At 40.1% G+C, this 23,870-nt stretch overlaps 1 protein-coding gene across 1 annotated transcript in view; it reads left to right on the forward strand.

Annotated features, from left to right (window-relative positions):
* SGK1 (serum/glucocorticoid regulated kinase 1) overlaps window positions 1–23,870 on the forward strand; it is a 99,264-nt gene that overhangs the window by 35,328 nt on the left and 40,066 nt on the right. Inside the window, exon 2 of the mRNA XM_060753409.2 lies at window positions 6,241–6,456. Within this exon, the coding sequence (XP_060609392.1) occupies window positions 6,241–6,456 (216 nt within the window). The remainder of the gene's footprint in view (window positions 1–6,240; window positions 6,457–23,870) is intronic.

Genomic DNA, 23,870 nt, shown 5'->3' on the forward strand with positions numbered 1-23,870 from the left:
ATTCATGTCAGGAGCGACTTGAGAAACTGCAAGTCGCTTCTGATGTGAGAGAATTGGCCATCTGCAAGGATGTTGCCCAGGGGACACCGGGATGTTTTACCATCCTTGTGGGAGGCTTCTCTCATGTCCCCACATGGGGAGTTGGAGCTGACAGAGGGAGCTCATCTGTGTTCTCTCTGGATTCGAACCTGCGATCTGTTGGTCTTCAGTCCTGCCAGCACAAGGGTTTAACCCACTGCACCACCGTGGCTCCGATGTTTCTTAGAAGAATCAACCTATTTTTTTCAATGACATAATAACTGCAAGATTATCTTCATTGACTACTCTTAACCTCGAAAGTATTCTCAAATTTAATTGACACAATCCTCTAACTCTCAGAAACCTACTCTTGCACTTCAATTGGAGAGAGCAGGTAGTAATTCTTTTCTTTCTTTTTTGAGCTTTGTTGACATTTTAAAGTCATTTTGGACAGAACTTTAAATTAGACTTCTACTGAATAATATGACAGGTACAGGTTGTGCTAAATTGTTTGCAATAACTGTAATACAAAATAGATTTTACTTCAGAAAGCTGTGACAGAGCTCTGCAGAAATATATCAAGTGGGTTTTTTTTTATCTCAGCTGTCTAAAATGTAAAAGTCTGTTCTACTTTGGGCCAAATTCACGCTTGCACGGGTTTATTGACCTTGAGATCATGTAGAGGGTTATGGGGTTCATTTGGACCTAAACCTACACTAGTTTTGCTGAACTAATAAACCACATTGGACTTGGCTGAACACATTCAAATCTTAACGTTGCCTAACCAAACACAATAAAACCAGCTTTCATTGAGTCGAGTTGAACATCAGTTGTTGTGATGAACATTTCTTCACAGTCTGGGAGCTGACAGAAAGTGTTTAAACATGTTTCCCAAGTGTATCAAATGTTCTACTCGTATTGAGCAAATCAAAGCTTGAAAAAGTTACTTTTTTAATTATAGTACTAAAGATCCAGCAGCCAAAATGGTCCAAGAGAATTGAACTCCATCTCATCTGAAGTCTGGAGGGCAAGACAGTCTATATTATACACAATGAGAGGACAATGTGTACCTTGTGAACTGCATGCAACCCCCCCCCCCCCCCCCACGGTATTGAATTATTGTCATAAATGCCTGTAGAAGGGGTATAGGAGCATTTTTGACATGTTTTTGCCTGATTGAGCAGGTCCTCCCAAAACATTTTAAGTTCCAGAGGTTTCTTTTGCTAAGAAAGCACTCCTCAGTCTAAAATGATCTGTAGACCCAAAATTGAAAATGTCCAGTGCCTCTTATAAGGCTTTGATAAGCATTTAGGGCAAACCATTTTTTTCACTGGGTTCAGTAATCTAACCCACAGTTGCCCTCCCCTGATGTACACAGACCCGTCACTCCAACAGGATATGGGGATGGCTGTGGAAATTTAGAAGGAACAGTTTAGAATGGACGGGGCATTTTGGAACCTGGTATGTGCCCAAATTCATAAGCATGTAAACCATGGTTGATCAACAGTGCTGTTACATGTACCAAAAACAATAGAAAATTGTATACTTTGCCTATTTGGCAGGCAAATATTCTTGTAGTAAAAGATAAGACATCAGTTTATATTTGATTGGTTAAAACTGTCTCATAGGGGGGTATACTGTAAACATCCTGCCAATCTATATATGGGCGGGCAGGCACCTCTTCATTTGCTACCCCTTCACACGGTCCAAAATCCGGTAGTGATGTTTTTTTGTTGTTGTTGTTTTTGTCTTCAGCCACGGAGCACAATGGCTTCCATTACACCCTGGAAAAGTACTTCTGGGGTGGCTCCATGACTGAACTGCCACAAACACCCTGCCACTGCCGCAAAATTGCTGGCGGAAGTTGATGGGTGACTCCCCATCTTTCCATGAGGAAAGATTGGTTGAGCTGGCTCAAGAAGGCATCCTCCCATGTGATGAGGCAGGGGGAAAACCACAACAGTGCAGAGGTGCAGGGTGACAGTTCTGCATGGGCACCAAGAAGTCATACGCAATTGCCTCATGAACAGTTTGTGTCTTACCAAAAAAAAAAAAAAAATCTAGTTACATTTCCATAGTTTCTTCTTTCATAACTTTCAGACATTAGTAAAAGACAGGGGTTTGTAGAAATAGATTTTATATCAAGTGGTAGACAAACTGGGATATTTGATAAAATAAATATTTTTTTCCTATAGATGCCATTTCTTGAGACAGAATCTCTTGATTTCTTGTGATTCCTAACAGTCCTTCATATCCAGTTTTACTAGATGTTTCTAGTTTCTTCTGCTCTTCTCCTGTAACACTACCATCCCTAGCAACTGGAGTAGGAGTGCAGCTGACCATGATGACACTGTTAATGACTCCAGATGGAATGATTCTTAGGGCTTTATCTGTTTGCACAGTTGTAATTACAAACATGGGAACAACAGTAACAGTAGTACATGCACACAGACCAACTGATCTCTAAATGACATTTAATAATGTACGGAAATGCAAGGGCCACAGATGTCAGTTGGGGATGGTGTACAACGTTGGCACCAGGCTTGAGTGGGTATAAAGTGCTATTGATGCCTCTGATCATTGGAACCTACTGGCATCCATGCTAAAGCCAGCACAACAATCATGTCTCCATCCATCACTACATCCACTTAAGACTGGTAGTATTGCCAGTGCTTTCTGCATATACTTGGGAAGCCTGTGGAATGACAGCTTTGCTTTAAGATGGGACTTGAACAGTTGGTAGTTTCCCTGACTAGTGCCATATGGGTGTACATGCATCTTATAATTCCTGAGGTTCAATGTATGATGGCTATATTTGTCCAAGGAACCCAAGTAGCAGCAGTTGATGGCAGTGGTTGCAACTGTGCCAGAAAAAGACAGTGAGACAGATGGCAATTTCAGTAGATGTTTGTGGTGCTTGACCTAAACCATTGTATCTAAGTATGTGTAAATAAATAAAAGTAACTATAAGAACCCCCTTCCCATAGCTGTTTCTGTTTCTCATTGGATTACTAATGCCATCCCAGCTTCCTGTACTTATTTGCTCCCTGAGTCATCCCTCTTTGGTTTCTATGTGGTTTTATAGTAAGCCAAGAACGGGGTCAGTCTAGTTGCCAGGCTTAGGAAATCAGTCATGTTGGATGAAGGAGCAAGCTCCCTCGCATATGTTTTCTTGACTTGGCTAGGCTTCTGATGGGCAAGCTTGAGAAGCACTAATTCCAAATAATTCACATCTTCAAAAAGATCCCAAAAGCCACAGTGGAAACATATGGAAATGCGGCTAGTAAATGTCATCAGCAGAAAGTTTCCATTGGGTTGTGATGCAGATTTAATAAGGTTTAGAGTTACTGCATCACTGCAAAACCAAATAGACATTGACACCCATAATTCCATGGCTTTGAAAACATGACTGAGTTGGAAAAGAAAGTGAATGTTCATCCAAGTATTTAAATTTTTTTCTTGTCAAGATAGCGGCTAACTAGGTCAAAATACACATTCATGATTCTTTCCTTAATGATATACTTAACAATCACAGTCTTAATTTTCTTTGGCACAATGTATATTATGAAATCCTGCCAAAATAAAATTAAAATCAAAGATCAAATTGCGGCTTTTGAAACAAAATGCAATTGTCTAATTTTTCAGCCAAAGAGACCAATGAAAAAAAAGGGGACTTAGCTTATTAGGGAATTGGGAATTATAAAAACAAGATAGATCCAAAACACATTTGGTTTTTTGCATCATGGAAAAATGATTTCACTTGCCATGCTGCCGTTTGTGTGTTAAAAAGAATTTTATTGGAAAAGTCTGAATATTATGTGAGTCATGCATCCATCTGCAAGGATTCAGACCTCAGAAAATCGAGGAAAGGGGACTAAAATCTCAATGAAACTTCAAAGAAGTTCAGTTTTAAACAAATCAACAGAACAGGTAGTTGTAATGGGAAGGAAATTAGAAACAGAAGCATGAAGGGGAAATGATAGGCATACCCTCTTAATGATGAGTTCCTTTGTTTTGTGTCCATAGTGTGGTTTTCTGTGATTTCCAAAAGACTAACACAATGCCATAGCTTTTGACTAAGCAACTCACTGGAGTCACCAGTGGAACCTGCGTTTCCTAATATTTGTTTACCATGCATCCTTGGCAACCAGTTGCCATGCTGTCCTCTCCCAGCACAAACAATAGGCTCAATGATTCATCAAGCAGTTAATTTCCTCTTTCAAAACACAACTCTGGCTGTACTAGATATAAACAAACCATGCCAAATCCTATGCTAAGTTGCATCGTGTCCAGCACAGGAACCAACGTGTGTTCTGCAGATACCTGAAATTTGGATCACACACCATGCATTCAGTGATGATTTTCCTAGTCCATAAATTCTTATGTGACAATTAATCTGTTAGATTTTAACATGCCACATGACTCCTCCCTGTTTCTACTGCAACATAGTAACATAACCCCCTGGGCGCAGTTGCTATAACCAAAGACCAGCTCAGCAGCCCTGTTGTAAAATAGTTTAAGACTATCCCCTATTCCATAGGCACATCCAACAATACATCTTTTTAAAAAAAAGAATCTGGAGCAGAGTTAGAATGCAGTTGGGTTTTTCAGTGGAGTGGATAAGGATCTTTTGAATCAGAGAGACAAGGAAAGCTGGGATGCTACATATATCTTGTGTACACAGACTATAGGTCATAATGGGTTCTGACATTAGCTCTCAATAGCTTTGTTCAAAATTAGCCCTATCGAACAGGAAGCTGACCAGATCCATAAACTGGAGTAGAAAGCAACTTTTGGAATTCCTGTGTTGTTGGATGGCACCTCAACTCACTTGGAATGCTGGGTTGATTTTCTAGGACTTGGAGTCCAAAAAACATCTAGAGGGACACACCATTCCCACCATACTTAGGACCATCTCAGGCCCCATCTATATTGCTATATAATCCAGTTTCTGTTCCCAGATTATCTGCTTTGAACTGGATTATATGGCACATATAGTCTTCATATAATCCAGTGCAATACAAATAATCTGGGATCAGACACTGCATTATATGGCAGCGTAGACCCAGCCTCGTGTCTTCTTTGTTTCTTCTGAATTTCTGGATAGGGCAAAATCCTCTCCTTTAACCCTAGATTATATGACAGTGTAGATCCAGTGCCAGTGAGTGAATGGTCACTCCCTTTCAAGAGTTCCTGGAGCAACTCAGAAGTGGTAAAGGGGATTTTCATCCTGACAGCATATGGAGACAGTAGAGTCGCCAGACTGAATTTATAATGGTTGCATCAGATGTTGCTTGTCATGCAAAGGATTCTGTAGTGTCTTTATTTTGAATAGGCAATCAAGACAAAATCAACAGAATGATATGCAAATTAGATGTACTATTTGTAGTATATACTATGTATTTGAAATACAGTATGATCTCTGTATCTGGTGGGGGGAGGCATTCCTAGGTTTGGCATAGATACGTGAAACCACAGACCAGGCCCGTAGCCAGGATTTCGTTTCGGGGGGCTGAGTTTCGGGGGGGAGGGCTGAGTCTGAGTGAAAGAGGGTCTACCCTAGCAAACCTTTTGTATCATTACCCCAATACCCCCATGCATATGGGATATATTGAGTATGGTGATCAGATCATGGTATGAATAAACATAACAGTTTAAATAATGCACCAGTAAGGCCTTTTCGCGAACCACCATGAGAATTTCGGGGGGGGGGGTGAAGCCCCTCGAGCCCCCCCCCCCCCCCCCGGCTACATGCCTGCCACAGACAGTAGTAACCCCATTGCAATGAAGAGCATCTGGTCCAAAAAATACCATAGAGTTATGATGGACTACCCGGTAAATGCCTAGAGTACCAGTCCCATTGATATGGGAGGCATTCTGGATTTTAATTGTTTTAATGTTAATGCTTCAAAAGTGGTGCATTGTTTAATGCTTTTTCAAACACTTGTATTCAAAGTGGGATGTAAATGATATAAATAAATTAGTCTGAATGTATAAGACTTTTGTAAAGTTAAGCATTGGTTGGACTTAGTCTATTCTCTCTTTCTTTCATTTCAGCTGGAGTTTTGGATAATTATTATACAATTTCTTCAAAGCCAAGCCCAAATGCAGCTCATTCCAACAGGCTGATTATTCATACGTGCTTCAAATGAAAGAGCTGGTATCAGAATAGGCACAATACAGATATCAGATAATGTTTTTATTTTATTTTTATTTCCACAGGTACGGAGATGGATCAAGAGCCCAATGGTGAACATGGAAAAACATCAGACAAGTAGCCTCAAATATCCGGGGCCCACTGTGATGCATATACCTCAAGGAGAGCCTGACATTGAAGCGCCTTTGTGCCAGATGTGCTTCAGTGACCACACTTTTCAGAGAGGAATTGTCCCACAGGACACAGAGTCGTGTTCCTGGGAAGGCCACAGAAGCTGCAATGTAAGTCTAGACTCATCATTGTATGAGCATGTGAGTCACACGTCCATCTCCATTCCATTACCAAAATAAACATCACACAGTACATTTCTACAAGAAAGGGGCTGTGGTTCTTATAATCTAATAATAGATACGAGCTATTGCTATTAAAGGTATCAGGGCTACCTTTACAGTTAGGAAGAGTTAGGCAACTGCCTCAGATAGAAGGTGTTGCTAGGGGCAGTAGTGTGGAAACTTCCCAACTGTGCCAAACCGTGCTCCCCCTCCAATTATCTGGATGTCCCTCTCCATTGGAGAATAGAAATTTGTTGTCACACAATGTGTTCTAAACAATTAAACTGGTCTGCTGCCTCAACATCCGAATTAAAAGAACTTTATAGGAACATTCAACATAGCTTCTGTACATGAGGTGGAACAGGAGAAACGATCTTGCTCTTTGTGAAATTTATGCTTAAAGACTATTGCTCGCTCTCGGAATTGCCCAGTTAGCTTAGTTAATAACCACTCTGGCTGGGAATTTTGGGGACATGTCATAAAAAATAACATTTCTAAACTGAGGGAACAGGAAACAAAATATCTTGGACTGGGCCTAGAAAGGGTGGGGCACTCATGAAATCTTCATCCTGGTCTTCGGCATGTCCTGACTGCAGAGAGGAATAAAACCACCCCAAGTCCCCAAAGGGAGATGGGACGGGGTATAAATAAAGTTGACTTGACTTGCTAGGTTTCAGGCAAAGGCTCTATGCTGGACCATCTCAGAGCCTGATTACTATTATGGTTTCACTTCATTAGCTTTTGTGTGTGTGTGTGTCAGAAGCAACTTGAGAAACTGCAAGTTGCTTCTGGTGTGAGAGAATTGGCCATCTGCAAGGACATTGCCCAGAGGATGCCCAGATGTTTTGATATTTTACCATCCTTATGGGAGTCTTCTCTCATGTCCCCGCATGGGGAGCTGAAGCTGACACACTCTCTGAGCTGAGGGAGCTTCATTAGCATGTAAAAGAAGTGCCCATCTTTTACATGCAGAAAATCCCAGGAGATTCAATTTCAGGTATTTCCCATTGTCCACATTACACAACTGCCATGGCTCTATCCTATGGAGTCCTGGGGTTGTATTCTGGATAGGCCCTGGACTTCTATGGCTGAGAATTCAAGGTGTCCCTCCCTAAACTGAGAGTCCTAGGATGCAATGGGATGGACCCGTGGTAGTTAAAGTGAAATAATATTGCTAAAGATGTGCGATGTATATGGATCCAAAAAGCATCAAGGAGCAGCTAGTGCGAAAGACATTTGCATAAGATCCAGAAGAATAGCTGCCAACAAGAGTAGACAAAACAGTACTGATTAAAGATAAAGAAACACTGGTTTAGGTAGCTTTCTGTGTTCTTAGAATTGCAACCAAGCTGAACAAACCTGGCCCTCCCACCTTGTTGTGGCTCATGATGTGACAATGGAGCATTATAATAGTCCTTGGAAATTGTAGGTTGTTTTGTGCTTGGTAATGAAAATAAAGTCATACTCTTTGCTTTGTTCCTTGATACGGTCTGTGCTTTTTTTAAAAAAAAAAAAAGCATAAAACAGAAACTTTGCAGGACAGGTGAGTTGTCTGGGATTACTTAAATCCCCTGGTTTGGCATCTTCCAGATGTCTTGGGCTATGAATCTCCTCTCTTGGGGTGATGACAAATATAGTGCAAATGTCTGAGAGGCAGAAAACTGGAAATGCTGGAATTACTTTTTTGAAGAAAAATCTGTATGAACTAAGAACCTCGTTTCTGTCTACCTGGGAGTTAATTTTAAAAAGACCCACACATAGATTGTGCTCTTATCTTCAGCAAAATAGAATAGTGGCATTAAAAATTCTCTCTAAACACAGGTTCCATTGTGTACATAGTTAGGCTGTAAGTATAATAAAATAAATATGGCATCTGTGTTAATAAACTGCCATATGCAATTTCTTAGTGCTTAAAAAGAGTAGACTGAACCTGTTTTTTTTTTTAAAAAAAATTCATTTGGGTTGCTGTGAGTTCTCTGGGCTGTGTGGCCATGTTCCAGAAGCATTCTCTCCTGACATTTCACCCACATCTATGGCAGGCATCCTCAGAGGTTGTGAGATCTGTTGGAAACTAAGCAAGTGGGGTTTATATATCTGTGGTCCATATATAAACCCCTGGAGATATATAAATCTCCAGGGTGGGAGAAAGAACTCTTGTCTGCTTGAGGCAAATATGAATGTTGCAATTGGCCAGCTTTATTAGCATTTAATGGCCTTGCAGCTTCAAGACTTGGCTGCTTCCTGTCTGGGGGAATCCTTTGTTAGGAGATTATTAGCTGGCTCTGATTGTTTCTTGTCTGGAATCCCCCCCCCCTTTTTTTTTAAATATTGTTCTTTCTTTACTGTCCTGATTTTAGAGTTTTTTTAATACTGGTAGTCAGATTTTGTTTATTTTCATCGTTTCCTCCTTTCTGTTGAAATTGTCTGCATGCTTGTGTATTTCAATGGCTTCTCTGTGTACGAGACATTGTAGTTGTTAGAGTGGTCCAGCATTTGTGTGTATGGCTTCTGTAACATGGCCATACAGCCCAGAAAACTCACAGCAACCCCGTGATTCCAGACATGAAAGCCTTTGAAAACCTGCTTTTGCATTTTGGAATTGAAAAAAAAAACAGGTTTTGCAAAGAACAAAGTTCATATCATGAAAAAAGCATCAAGCAAACCTGGGTAGACTAATATTCAGATTTTGTTGAGAGACTTTTATTCCCCACTTCACCCTCTGACGATTTGAAAAGTAATGAAGTAGAAGACAGAGTAAGAGGTGGATAAAAATATTGGTTAGAATGAACTCTCTGTTGCAGAAGCTGATTGTTGATTATGACTCTTACTTCACTCATGAACTTTTAAAAAATTAATTCAAGGAATAAAAGGCACTTACATAATACATGATACCAGCTGTAAGTCATGGGCATTATTGTGCAAACTAGATGAAAGGCTTCAACGACTAATTTTCATTATATTTGCAGATTCATATGGAAAAGATTTAGCTGGATGTGATTTTCTTTTCAGTCCTCCCTACTTTCTCTTTGGCTAAATGCAACAAAAGGTGATGCGTCAGCCAAAGAAGATACTGGGAAAGAATTGCATTCTTCAGGCTGGCAACAGTTTGAAAGGGCTGCTTAACAGTATGCATGCCTAGTTATATTTCAAGGTGCATAACATTTGCTGATCAAATATCAGGAGCAGGGAAGAAGGAACCATGGCATCTAGGACCCTTTCACACAGCCATATACTCCAAGAAATCAAGGCAGATAATCCTCAATATCTGCTTTGAACTAGGTTAACTGAGTCCACACTGCCATATATATATATATATATATATATATATATATATATATATATATGCATATGTTGGTGTGCATATATGTATACTTGTGAAGCAGCATGGGAGAGCTGTCCACTAGATATGAAGCGAATATGAGCTCTGGGTTGTTTAGGTTTTTTAGGCTATGTGGCCATGTTCTAAAAGAATTCTCTCCTGACGTTTTGCCTGCATCTATGGCAGGCATCGTCAGAGGTTGTGAGGTCAGACCTCACAACCTCTGAGGATGCCTGACATAGATGCAAGCAAAACGTCAGGACTTCTAGAACATGGCCACATAGCCCAAAAAACCTACAACAACCCAGTGATTCTAGCCATGAAAGCCTTCGACAATACATTGAATATGAGTTCTGCTCATGGAGTTGAAATATTCCCACACATTGCTTTCCTGTCATGAAAGAAACTATTCCTATAGTTTCCATGGTATATACCCTGAACAATCCCATCTATCCTCTGCCATTTCACATTTTCAGCTGCTCTAAAAAAGCCCTGGTTTCTCACTCCCCCCCCCCCCCCCGAATCTTTGTTCATCATTGGCATACTTCAGTTGCTTGGTTAAGTCATTTTGCAATCTTGACTACAATCTGATATTGTTAGGCCACAGATATCCCAATTTACATCTGCGAAAAGTTCGAACATACGATACTGCTATATGTGTTTGTCAAGAGGCATGTAATCCTCCCAAAATTGCCATGCCGACGAATAAAGGGACAGGATTATCAATTGCAGTTTAAATAGAAAAGACTGGTGATATGAGGTCATTCATAGAGGATTTAATGAGGATATGGTACGGATGGCCTGTTTCAGTCAGATACTTGAATCTTCATTGCTGCATGTGACTATTTCAATAAATGAGCAATAAGTGTATATTAAGTGCACATTAAGCTCCCCAGTGTATAACTGAGAACGGAATACATGAATGGCAGTGTCAGGGCAATTTTTGTATAAGCTGTATCCTGGGGATCAAGTGTGCTCTTTCAATGAATCACAGTTCTGTCACCAACCACAGAGCAGGAGCTTTTAGCTCAACTGCACTCCAGCATCTGGATACAAGGAATCATGTGATCAATGAATCACCCCATTCATTTTGGCATTCAAACACTAGAAGCAACCTAGCTTCCCATTTTTCTTGTGTGTGTGTGTGTGTGTGTGTGTGTGTTTGCTTGCATGGAGGGCAACATGATGGAGTAATGACCCTCTGTACATGGAAGCTCTCCACATGATCAACAATGCTCGTTTTCAAGCACTACCACAAAGAAAGTTTTCTTCGTATTGTCAAAGGCTTTCATGGCTGGAATCACTGGGTTGCTGTAGGTTTTTTCGGGCTATATGGCCATGTTCTAGAGGCATTCTCTCCTGATGTTTTGCCTGCATCTATGGCAAGCATCCTCAGAGGTTGTTGGAACAAGGAAAATTGGGTTTATATATCTGTGGACATTCCACAGATATATAAACCCAATTTTCCTAGTTCCAACAGACCTCACAACCTCCGAGGATGCTTGCCATAGATGCAGGCTAAACATCAGAAGAAAATGCCTCTAGAACATGGCCATATAGCCCGAAAAAACCTACAACAACAAAGTTTTCTTCTTTTAAAAGTCTGCTTCCAATTTGAAGAAGACAATGGTGGGTGAGATAGGTCTAATCTGTTTTCCATTCTCAAGTATTTGTTCCAATTCAGAAGGATTATTATGATCCTTAATGGCAGGCATGAGCAATTTGACCCACAATAGGTATTCAGTCCCTGAACATTGGGAAGAACTTCTTAACTGTAAGAGTTGTTCAGCAGTGGAACTCTCTGCCCCAGAGTGTGGTGGAGGCTCCTTCTTTGGAGGCTCTTAAACAAACGCTGGATGGCCATCTGTCAGGGGTGCTTTGAATGCAATTGTCCTGCATCTTGGCATGGGGTTGGACCAGAACTCTTCCAACTCTTTGATTCTATACACCAATTTAGGGTCTTGCTGCTTCGCCTGCTGATATTGACAGTGTTGTTGTCCTCATTGACGGAGGAACATTGCCAGGGCGCTCCCAGACACTAAAGCGGGTTTAAATAACCCGCTTCAGCATGAGTTTTCATCTCCACTCCCCCACCCAAACCCCAGGCTTTCCATAAAGGTTCTTCTTACATCCTCCTGGTGTGGGAAAATGACATGGGAGGAGAAGGGAGGGATGAGGAGGAAAATCACTCCAGCATGTATCCACACTGTATAATCAGTGCAGTTTGATACCACTTTCTCTGCCATGGCTCAGTGTTGTTGGATTATGGGTGTTGTACGATAATAATGGACTAAGCTTTCTCTGCCAAAAAATGTTGAACCATTGAGTTAAAGTGGTATCAACCCGCATTAATTCTGCAGTGTGCATGCACCTTTAGTTTCTCTATCCATTTCCCACTTGCTTCCTTTGGCACAGACAGTTAAAATTGCAAAAGTAGCTTGCATTCAACTCAAGAGAGAGAGGGGGGAGAAAATGGAGAGATCTATGTTTTTTATGGCTGGAAACCGGGCTGAGTCCCTCAATGAGGTTGAGAAGCTCGGTATAGAAAACTGTGAAATAAATAAATAAATCTTGTCCTTTCTCAGAGGCCCAGGCAAAATCAAATTGCTGTTGCCTCTCCTAGTTTGTCAGGTCTATGTCTTTAATAACATTTGGCTTCTTGCTCAACACTCTGTTGTTGCTTGGTCACATGTATTCATTTGTGAAATTTTGGTTTCATTTGTGAAATTTTGGAGGGTATGGCTTACACTGATTGTCAGCAGTTTAGAAGGATTTCAGGCAGGTGCTTTTCTAGCTCTTATTGAAGACACAAGGGATTGAATTTGGAAGCATGTGTGCAAAACACCTCTGAATAGCAGCCCTTTCCTTAGTTTAGCCCTAATTTGCTGGACTGGGAAGCTGGGAGGTTACTGCACAGATATGTCCCTAAATAGGCTAAAGGGATTGTAATTTTCCCCCCACACTAAATGTTCATTTTTATTTGAGTATTACTCCATGTGGGGATTGCTAATAAAGTATATGCTGCCTGAGTCCATGCTAGTAAGCCTACTTTCGAAACAAAGCTGATGACACATTATATAATCGGGATAACTGTAAATAGCTTAGTTTTGAAAAAAGCAAGCAAAACCAGTTTGAAGGCTACTTTGGCATTCACTGAAAATAACCTATGCAACCCTCTTGCATTAGCATGAAGATGAATAGGTACTTTGGTAAGGCTCTTTCAGGCATAGTTAACTGTCATGTTTGTGTGTTTGCTTTTTTAAAATTTATAACAGAATTAGATTTACTTAAAATATAGCCATTTTAAAGACTGTGGACAATGCAGGAGGAGAGCAGGAGCAAACTTGGAATCTATCATTCTTTTCCTTGATAATCTCTAAATATTTTCTAAAAATTCAAAACTTTCTTACCTTACAAAAAATTTAAAGAATTCTTTTCTTTTCTCTCTTTCTTTTTGTAAAAACAAACCAAAAGACAGCACAACCACAGACATGTTTGTAAGAGTCCCAAAGGAGTTACTTCCCTCATAAATTAGAGCTGAAAGCCAGCTTTGACCTCTCTGTCAGCTTCAGCCTTTTCTGAACAGGGATAACTTAGGCAGAATAGTCCATGCACTAGTACCTTCCCAATTCATTGCTATTGCAATACTGTTTCAGATGCAGGGCTCCATTTGAAGACTTGCAAGCTAGCACAAAATGCCATAGTTAGACTGATGATTCGAATAACATACAGAAATCATGTAACACCTCCCATGGACTTGGTGATAGTAATGTAGTCTGGATCTAAAATGCTGATAATAACATTTGCAGCTTTAAACACTTGAGACCTAGAAATCCGAGTAAGAACCACACTTCATATATGTGTTCCCAAAAACTGAAATCTGTTGGAGTGCCCCATCAGTGAAGGCAGGAGCTCCCTGTGGAGCAATGGGTTAAACCCTTGTGCTGGCAGGACTGCTGACTAAAAGGTTGGCAGTTCGAATCCAGGAAGCGGGGTAAACACCCATCTGTCAGCTCCATCTTCTCATACGGGGACATACAGGGTTAAATCCTTGTGCCAGCAGGACTGAAGACCGACAGGTCGGAGGTTTGAATTCGGTGAGAGCGCGGATGAGCTCCCTCTGTCATCTCCAGCTCCCCATGTGGGGACATGAGAAAAGCCTCCCACAAGGATGATAAAACATCAAAAACATCCAGGCATCTCCTGGGCAATGTCCTTGCAGATGGGCAATTCTCTCACATCAGAAGCAAGTTGCAGTTTCTCAAGTCGCTCCTGAAACGAAAAAGAAATCAGTGAAGGTAACACACTGTGGGAAGACATGGGAGAGAGGGCCTTTTCTTCTGTGGAGATGCTTGATGTAGATTACTGTCACCCAATGGCCTCTTTTTAGACTGGAAATTCTTTCCATGTGAAAATGATTAAATTATCTATTTTCCTGTTCTCAGTTGACTCGTCAGCCCAAAGAAAGGTTGTAAGCCTTTACATGTAACCTTTATTGGGATCTTGTACTTATTTTCTACCCTTCTTTTTCAATTGCTGCTCAACATTCGCCAACCACTGAGCATGTTCACTCCCACATGGGACCGTGATGTTCTTCTATCTTAGGTAACTGGCAGCTGTTGGCTTCCATGGCAATGGTGCAATGAATTCACTCTGGGTTTTATACCACATTTTAATGAGATGTCTGGGGTGCTGAAACCTATCCAATTAAAACAGTGGTTCTCAACCTGGGGTCTCCAGATGTTTTGGCCTTCAACTCCCAGAAATCCTAACAGCTGGTAAACTGGCTGGGATTTCTGGTAGTTGAAGACCAAAAACATCTGGGGACTCCAGGTTGAGAACTACTGAATTAAAAACTCCTTCAAACTTCAAAATGAAAGACCAAAAAAATTCATTGTCACACTGACATGGGTGGAGGGGGGGGGGGGGCAACAGCTGCTACTTCCTTAAGATCTAGTTTTGAAAAAAATTGGCTGGCACTTTTGCAATTTTCTGGATTTCCCTCTGCATGCCAAAGCTTCCTGCCCCCTGAATTTGGATTCCCCTCTGTATTTTTAATCGGAGTTGTGATAACACAATATAAAAAATCAGCTAACTCCCTTCTCCACTACATATACTATGGTACCACATGGGATGCCTTCTTTGGATGCACACTTTGAGGGAATGTTGAGCTAAGGATCCAAACAGAGAACAGCTGGCTGGTATGAAGAGGAGACAGGAGAAGATCAAAGGATGGCAGGATTCAGTGGTTCTCAACCTGTGGGTCACCAGGTGTTTTGGCCTACAACTCCCAGAAATCCCAGCCAGTTTTCCAGCTGTAAGGATTTCTAGGAGTTGAAGGCCAAAACATCTGGGGACCCATAGGTTGAGAACCACTGTGCTATATAAATATATGAAAAGGTGTTAAACTGCATATAGCTAACCGAGGCAAATATATGTGGAATAAATACAAATTATTAATGTAATATCAGACAACTATTCACCATTTGTCATCTACTAGAAATCTGGGAATCTTTGTCATTTCTCAAGTTCGCACATTACTCTTTCTCTTCTTTCTATCTTTTGCATTTGATCATTTTGTCCTGTGAAAATGAGTTAATTATATTTTGCTCAATCCCAAAAATTGCCATTACATTGTCAGTGGAACCCTGACTTAAAAGCATCCCAACTTAAGAGCATTTTGAGTTAAGAGCTGTCATTTCACTTTGACTTAAACACAGTTTAAGTTTTAATTCAATAGGTTGATGACAAAATCCCATTGTTCTAGTATAATTTCCATGATCTGACATAGTATCTCTTTTCCAGTCCCTGATTAGATCATGCTTTCAAGGAATAAGTCTCCTTGGAGTGCTAAGGCCAAGGGCTTTTCATGCACACCTTTATGATCCTCCAGAGAAGATGAGCAATAGCAGGTTTCATAATCTTATCTCTGCTGAGTCAAGGTTATAGTTCCACTGTGTCATAAAGAATCAGAGAGACACAGAGAAATAGAACATCAGCTGTGATGCAAGATGTTTGCTCTGGGGATTAAATCTAAATAAAGTGCCTGCTTTCCTGGTTTTGTAATAGATTGATATAGGGTTATTATGGATAATATTTATTTAGATGCATCAGACGTATTGAGTACAAAAGAGTTTTCAAATGGGGAATAGCAAGGAACAGCCTGCAAATGAGCAAGCTAAAATTATGTATAATTTCAATGAACAACGTAAAATGTGCAGCTTACAGCTGGTGCTGCTCCTCTTACCATTCCCCCACTCTATCCAACAATACCCGATAAGAATAAATGTCACATCAAGGAGAAATTAGATATAGGTTGTGTGAGTCAGATCTCAAGTGTGATTGGTCAATTGCCTGTCATGTAAATAAGAACTGATTGCAACCATGCATTTGCAAGTCAACTGCAAATCTCTTCAGGTCTTCTGAGGCATCACATATACAAGAACAAACACCACTGATATCAGTAAGATTATTATCACTATCCAAATGGAGAAGTGATAAGGGCAGGAATAATCTGGGTAGGTGATTTTAGCAAATGCAAACTAAGAATAACCCTATTCAGAGGTGTTCTTTTCCAGAGGATCTAAGAAGTGAAAATACAGATTAGGAAATTTGGAGAATTCTACTCCAAAAGGTTGGAGTCCCTGGTGGCACAGTAGTTTAAAAGTACTGAGCTGCTGAACTTGCTGACCAAAAGGCTGCAGGTTTGAGTCCGGGGAGTGGTGTGAGCTCCCACTGTTAGCCACAGCTTCTGCCAACCTAGCTGTAGATCAATGGGTACTACTCTGGCGGGAAGGTAATGGTGCTCCATGCCAGCCACATGGCCTTGGAGGTATCTACAGACAATGCTGGCTCTTCGGCTAAGAAATGGAGATGAGCACCAACCCCCAAAGTCAGACACGACTGGACTTAGTGTCAGGGGAAAACCTTGACCTTTACCTTACTCCAAAAAGTTACTTTTCCAAACCTTGAACAATAAAGGTGGTGTTGTAAAATAATGGGAAATGGTAACACAAAATGTTATCGCTCGTAGTTGTATTGTATGCTCTGTGGTATTGGAGAATATGTGCCTGGAAAAGCTTAGAAACATTACTTTATGAAACTTTCTGGTTTTGAATTAATAACTTCATCTCTCCCACACTCTTTGCTAATACACAAAATCTAAACAAATTGTATTGTATGTGTCTAAACAAATTTTATAAGAATTATGACAATTGAGATGAATGTTGCCAGGCAATATAATGACATATTAATACAACTCTATGGAACTTCAATTTTAATTCAGCTGCTGTTTGTATCAGAAAAGCAATGTCTCAGCAGTATTAACAAATCTTAGGCTGAATAAAACCTGTTATCAGGTTTTTAAAATAATTTTGAAAGCAGATGCAAGAAAATTGTGAATTGGGATAAAAGGGTTGTTTTGGTAGGGCAGTTCCTCCTCCTTACCTCTCAACAAGCCAAACTATCACTCAGTTGTTTCATGTTGACATAGAAAAATTCCCAACCAAGATTGGGAGAAAAAGAGCAGGCTGAGAAATTGTGGGAGCTGCAGTACAGCAAAGTAATTTTTTTTTCAAGTCTTGATTTTAAATAACACCATTTTAAACCAGAGTGGGCAATCTCCTCATATGTTTTGGCGGGGACTCCCCACTTCGGCCTGTGGAGGGCTGTACTGTGCTGATAACACCCGTTGACAGAAGACCCCTATGTGAGAGCACAAAAAGGGGTGCATGCACCTCATCCCTAATTTTCATTGCCCATTCCTGGTTGAGATTTCCTCACCATTTGTTTAGTCTGACCAAGTTCTTTGTGATGTCATTTCTTTATGATTTACAAATTTAACATGGTGGGTTTTCTTGCAGCTGAAACCTAGGGCTTCTTCTGGACATACTGTTTACAGTTCTCCACTTTGCATGCTGGGACACAATTAGTTAAGCCAGGCCTCTTTCATAATCTAATATATTCTGTAAATCCTATTAGGCTATTAGGTAACAGAGTACAAATGCCACAGCTCAGTCACTGTAATGCTATTCAGTCAACATGCCCCCCTCCCCGGCTGATCTGATATACTCATTGTAGATGAAATCATATTGAATAGTCAAGGAAGAACAAATAACAGATGTAAATTGTTAGGTTATTGTTAGGTTCACAGAAAGTTTGGCAAAACATCTTAGTTTCATAGTTATTTGCCGAGCAGCAAACATCATGGGATTTCATTAATGTTTTTCAGGCTGAACAAATTTATTGGTCGCATTCCTAATGCATTGTCACGTGTACTTAGGCACCCTCGAAATCCATGGGGCTTATACATGTCTTTGTACTGGACTGAACGTGTTCTATTTAGATGGAATTTATGAGATCTGTAGTCATTTCACTCTGCAGATGGTTTAACCTTCAGCATAATTTCAAAAAACGTCTTTCTTCTCAAACTGAAAATGTTGACTGTCTTTTACTGGAATTAGGATGGACTTGTCTCAGCAGTGTGGATTCATGAAATGAGTAGGCAAATAAAGCTGAGATAACTTCAGCTTTTTCCCCTATATGTATCTCCAAATAGAATTATCTATGTGTCAACACAATCAAACCTAGACAATATTTTTTCTTAGACCATTTGGTATCATCTAGATAATACCTAGGGTAGATATGGACAATTATTGCCTCTTTAATCATCACCATTTCATATATGTTAACTGTATGTTGCAAATGTTGTCTGTGGAAACCTTTGTCAGAAGGTCATCATGATCAACTCACCCAAAGCCACTCACAGTCCCAAGGAAATGTTGCCATGCTCCCTGTCCTGATTGTGAGCAAGAACCATCGCACAGAATGATCAGGGCATTCTTCTGTTTTAAGTCCAGATCTAAAGTCAGACTAAAATAGGTCCAGAAACTCAAGTTCACTCAAAAGCACGTTGACTGGCTCTGCTGTGCACCATAGATTTAAACAGAGCTTTTGAAGCACTACAAGTTGATCATCTCACTTGTTGTAAACAGAGCCAAGTGAATAAATGTCACACTAATTGAGGCCTTATAAAAAGGAAATATTGGGTTCAGACAATGGGTTTTGGGAAGGGTGTTTGATATTGAGTAAACTCCAGGAAATGACATTGATACTATTATTCTGTTGCAAGAAAAATGTTCAATTATGTGGAATCTTCCAGTTGGAAGGGGCCCTTAGAGACAGCTAGTCCAGTGGTTCTCAACCTTTGGGTCCCCAGGTGTTTTGGCCTACAACTCCCAGAAATCCCAACCAGTTTACCAGCTGTTAGGATTTTTGGGAGTTGAAGGCCAAAACATCTGGGGACAGGTTGAGAACCACTGAGCTAGTCCAACCTCATGCCAAGCAGGAATACACAGCTAAAGTGTTCCTCTACTTCACTGTAAAGACCTCAATTAAAGGAGAGTCCACCATACTCTGAAGCAGGCTATTCCGCAGTTGAACAGATTTTACAGCCAATAATTTCTTCTTAGTGTTTTCTTACAATTGGAATCTATTAGTCATGTTCAAATCTCTGGAGTTCCTAAACAACAAGTCCCTCTGAGGAGGTTGAGGTAGGACGGGATATAAAGCCCCAAATAAATAAATAAACAAATAAATAAATAAATAAATAATTTTGTATCACTGCAATGATGTTGACTTGAAATTGTTAAAGGAAGGATTAGAAGAGGCACACTGAACTTTTTGGTTTACAACTCATTCTTGGTGATCTGAAGGCACAGGCTTAAACTATTTTTCTGGAGTGAAAAGGGTCTGGGCTAAATCCAACATTGATCCTGCCTAGAGTAGCCTTGTCAAAATGAATGGGTTTTGATCATTGGCAGTTGATGGGTCCTGCATCGGTGCAGAAGTACATCCAGTCTGAGTTTTAGTTTGAAGTTTAAAGGAGCTTTCCAATGTGCCCATTTTGGGGGTATCCTGTGCCCATTTTTGGGGATAGATTTTGCATCTTGCAAAGCTCATTTAAAGTTCAGACCACATCACAGAGCAGATTCATTTCTCCATTGCCATTGAAGAAAAGTATGATATGAATTACTTCTAAATAATAAGGATAAACCCACAATGTGATTGTCATGAGTATGCACTATGAATTAAATATATTTTATTCAGAGGGCAGCAAGGATTTGTGTTATTTTTCAGCTGCCACCTAGAATGAAAAGATTGTTAGATAATGCAGAGCTTTGTTACACTGTTCACTTGCCTTGCCAAGTTATCAAAATAGCAGTCAAGGACAGCAAAAATTAATGGCATACAGGGTTGACAATCAAGAACTAGCTATTAACAAGTGCCAAATGAAGATATTAATTTCAGTTAAACTAGCCATGTATTTTCTCTGTAAAAAAGCCTATTGTCTACATGCATAAGTTACATGATGCACACAATTCTGTCCTTAAAAGAGACCTACAGACATCTTGTTCAGTCTATAGAAAAGGTAACACTTTCCAACCGTCAAAGAGGTGACATCCCTTCTATAGGTTAAGTGTTGTTTTCTGGGGCTCTCCCAGTATCAGGGCTGAGGTTTATTTCAGCAAACACATGGTAAGCCAACACTATATTTACTTATAATCAAACTAAAATATTGAATCTTTTCCCCCTTCATTTAGTTGAGTAGAAGGTGATTGCAGAAGTATCTAAGATGCCTCCTATAAGTTAAGTCTTTGCTCTTCCCTTCTTGCCTTTCCCCTATCAGGACTCCTTGAGGAAAAACTTCATGCGCATTGGATATGTGACTAGCCCCCTGTGCAGAAGTCATTGATACTATGTATGTGTTTAACTGTTAGAGTATATATTTGTGTTTGTAACAGTAGCTAAAACTAGAGTTATCTGGTTTGAATCCACAGTGAGCGTTGCCAAGGAGACCAGGCAGGCTAGCTCAGGAGAGTGAGAAGTGGGCGGAGCCAAGCAGGAAAAGTTATATGTGTCTTTGGAAAAGGGGCAGAGAGTGTGGTATGTGAGTGAGTGTGGAGGCTTAAAGAGCCTGGGAGAGAGGTGTGTGTTAGCAGCTGGAGGGTTTTCAGTCTAGAAGGGCTGAAGAGAAAAACCTGGCCAGTTTCTTTAGTCAAGGAAGACTAAAGGAAGTTTGTTAAGATCCCTAGTCAAGGAAGGGCTAGAGATCAGAGATTTGATCAAGGAAGGACCAAATTGGAAGGCTATTCATAGTAGGAAACGTTGTTCACTAAAGAGCTTCACCTCAGTAAAAGTTAGCCACGAGCTGTGTTATTTGGAAGAGTGGACTGTATTACAAACCAAGTGATATTCAAAGTTCTATAAGTTATTTAACAGCCTGCAACCATACGCTTTGTACACAATAAACTTGTTATCTTTTGTTGAAGACTGTCTCATCTCAATTAATCTGCGTCTGTAAAGCCAGATCTCATCGGTGGTACCTCAAATATCTCACGTTGGTAGCAGTTACCTTAATTTACAAGTAATAATTGGCCTCCTCTATAATATATTATTATACACAATTGAGGCCTGAGATTAATTCCCTCCATAATCATCCACACCTGTACAATTGGTTCGTGCATAACTGGACAATTGGTGACAGCGATGGGGATCTTCAAAGATAAAATCCCTATACCTTGTCCGTTGTGTTCACATCCGGACACCCCCTTTCTTCAAAGGTGGAAATGGGTGGCTGGCAGCAAAACGTTTCAGGTTTTGGAGTATTTCAGATTTTGAATGTCTGGATAAGAGAGATTCAGCCCATAATAAAATACATCTGACAACCCAAAGACTAGAGCACGTAGGGAAAGAAATATAGAAATGTTATTATAGTATGTTTTCTTCACCAGGGCTAAAGAAAAATTGAAGAAGTTTGATTGTGGAGGTGCGGTATTTTTTGAAACCACCTGACGTGTCAATTACTTCCCCTGAAATTACATTACTTAAGGTCTTCTTCTTCGTTTTATTGTTGACAGTTCATGCTGAAATGACAAAGTTAAATGAGCACATGATTCATTTTCTTTCACAAGGTGTTTAAAAATGAATAATCATTCTTAAGTTGCATAAGTATGTTTATTGTTGCTGTGGTTACTGTTAAGCATGAAAAGTAACAGAAGTCCCTTTACATGGGAAACACCACTGAGACAACACTTGTTGACATCAATGGCCTCTATATAGTGGTAGCAGTCAATGGGATTTGACTTTGCACCTCCTCTTTTTTAGTGTAAGAGATTGGCTGATATATTTTTTAATAACATGAAAGAGGAATACGTAAATAAATAAATTTGAGCAAACAGATCTTCCATGGTACAGAATTATAGCAATTTGTTATCACTTTAACTGAGATTTGCTCCATTCTATGGAATCCTGAGATTTATTGTGGCACCAGAGCTTTCTGTCAGAGAAGAGTAGATATCTCACGAAACTACAATTCCTAGAATTTCATAACATTGAGCCATGGCAGTTTATATGGTGTTGAATCATAATTTTGCAGTGAGGTGAACATTTTCCTGTTTCACCTTCTTCCTTAGCTTCATAGTAGTTGACTCTTTGAATTAAGATATGCTGTCCCCAGTGCCCATGCACAGGCTTAGAAGATAAACCAATATGTTATAAAGCACTATACAGCAAACAAAAAAACAAAAAATCTGCCATTTTTCATGCTAAAGCTGATGTGGTTAATTTCCTCACCATTGCTTATGTGAAGTAGAGATCTGGAAAGTGGGATGGAGACAGATGCAGATAAATCTCAAGGAATTAGTGATAGGCCTATGAGTGAGCAGAGATTCGAAACTTAGTCACCAGAGTCCTAGTCCAATGCTCAAAACACAACATGCTGGCCTATCAAGGGAAATGAGGCATGCCCTGTGTTTAAGTTTTAATATGATTTAGTAATAAGCATGACCAAAAGGTCTCAGGTTCGAATCTGGAGAGCGGCATGAGCTCCCGCTGTTAGTCCCAGCTTCTACTAACCTAGCAGTTCGAAAATATGGAAATCTGAGTACATCAATAGGTACTGGTCCAGCAAGGAGGATGCAGCACTCCATGCAGTCCACATGACCTTGGAGGTGTCTACGGACAATGCTGGCTCTTCGGCTTAGAAATGGAGATGAGCACCAACTCTCAGAGTCAGACATGACTAGACTTAATGTCAGGGGAAAACCTTTACCTTTACCTAGTAAGCATGAATGACATAAGAAATATGCAGTTGTCACCTTTGTACCCACTCTTTGTATCAGGTTTTTAATCCTTTAGTAAGTGGGCAGCTTATGGGTTGAATTGAACTTGAGACATATATGTAAGTCTGGATTAACTTTGAGTTGGATCTTAACTTTTCAGCTTTAATTGTTTTGAGGAATCCTTCCATAGTTTTTTAGCACGTGCAACAGCAGTGAAAACCTCATGTTCTGTATTATCAGTACACCTGCCCAAAGGTCTGAGGCCAGCTGCTTATCAGTACTATCATGGATATTGTTCTTCTCACATAGGTGATTGAAAATTGCTATCTCAGTGGAAAATCCCAGTGCAATTCTTTTTTCTTTTACTTTGGGTGCATTTACATTGTAGAATTCATTCGGTTTGACACTACTTTAACTGCCATGGCTCAATGCTATGGAATTATGGGAGTTGCAGTTTTACAAGGTCTTTAGCCTTTCTGACAAATATTGCTAGTACCTCAGTAAACTACAGTTCTCACAATTCCATAGCATTGAACCATGGCAGATAAAGATGCGTCAAACTGCATTAACTCTACAATGTAGATCCCCCCTTTAACATAGCTAATGAAGGCATTCCAACATCACCTAAATTTATGGAATGGAAAGTGAATTAAAAAAATTAAAAGCATTAATTTAAAATATAAGCATACACCCACATATGCATACATACACCATGTTGAAGAAACAGCACACTCAATTAAAGTAGCCCCTTTCAACAACCATTTAATAACAGAAGACAAGTCAAAACACCGAATGGGTCTGTCTGCAACTGGAAAGAAAAAAGAAAGATAATCCCAGGTGTTGGTCTCCAAATACTGGCTTCCCTTTGCACTTTCTGACAGTTCACCATATCTGCTACCAAGGAATTCCAAGCCCTAAAAAGC

The sequence above is a fragment of the Anolis sagrei genome, chromosome 1 (genome assembly GCF_037176765.1).
Source record: "Anolis sagrei isolate rAnoSag1 chromosome 1, rAnoSag1.mat, whole genome shotgun sequence".
Classification (NCBI taxonomy): Eukaryota; Metazoa; Chordata; class Lepidosauria; order Squamata; family Dactyloidae; genus Anolis; species Anolis sagrei.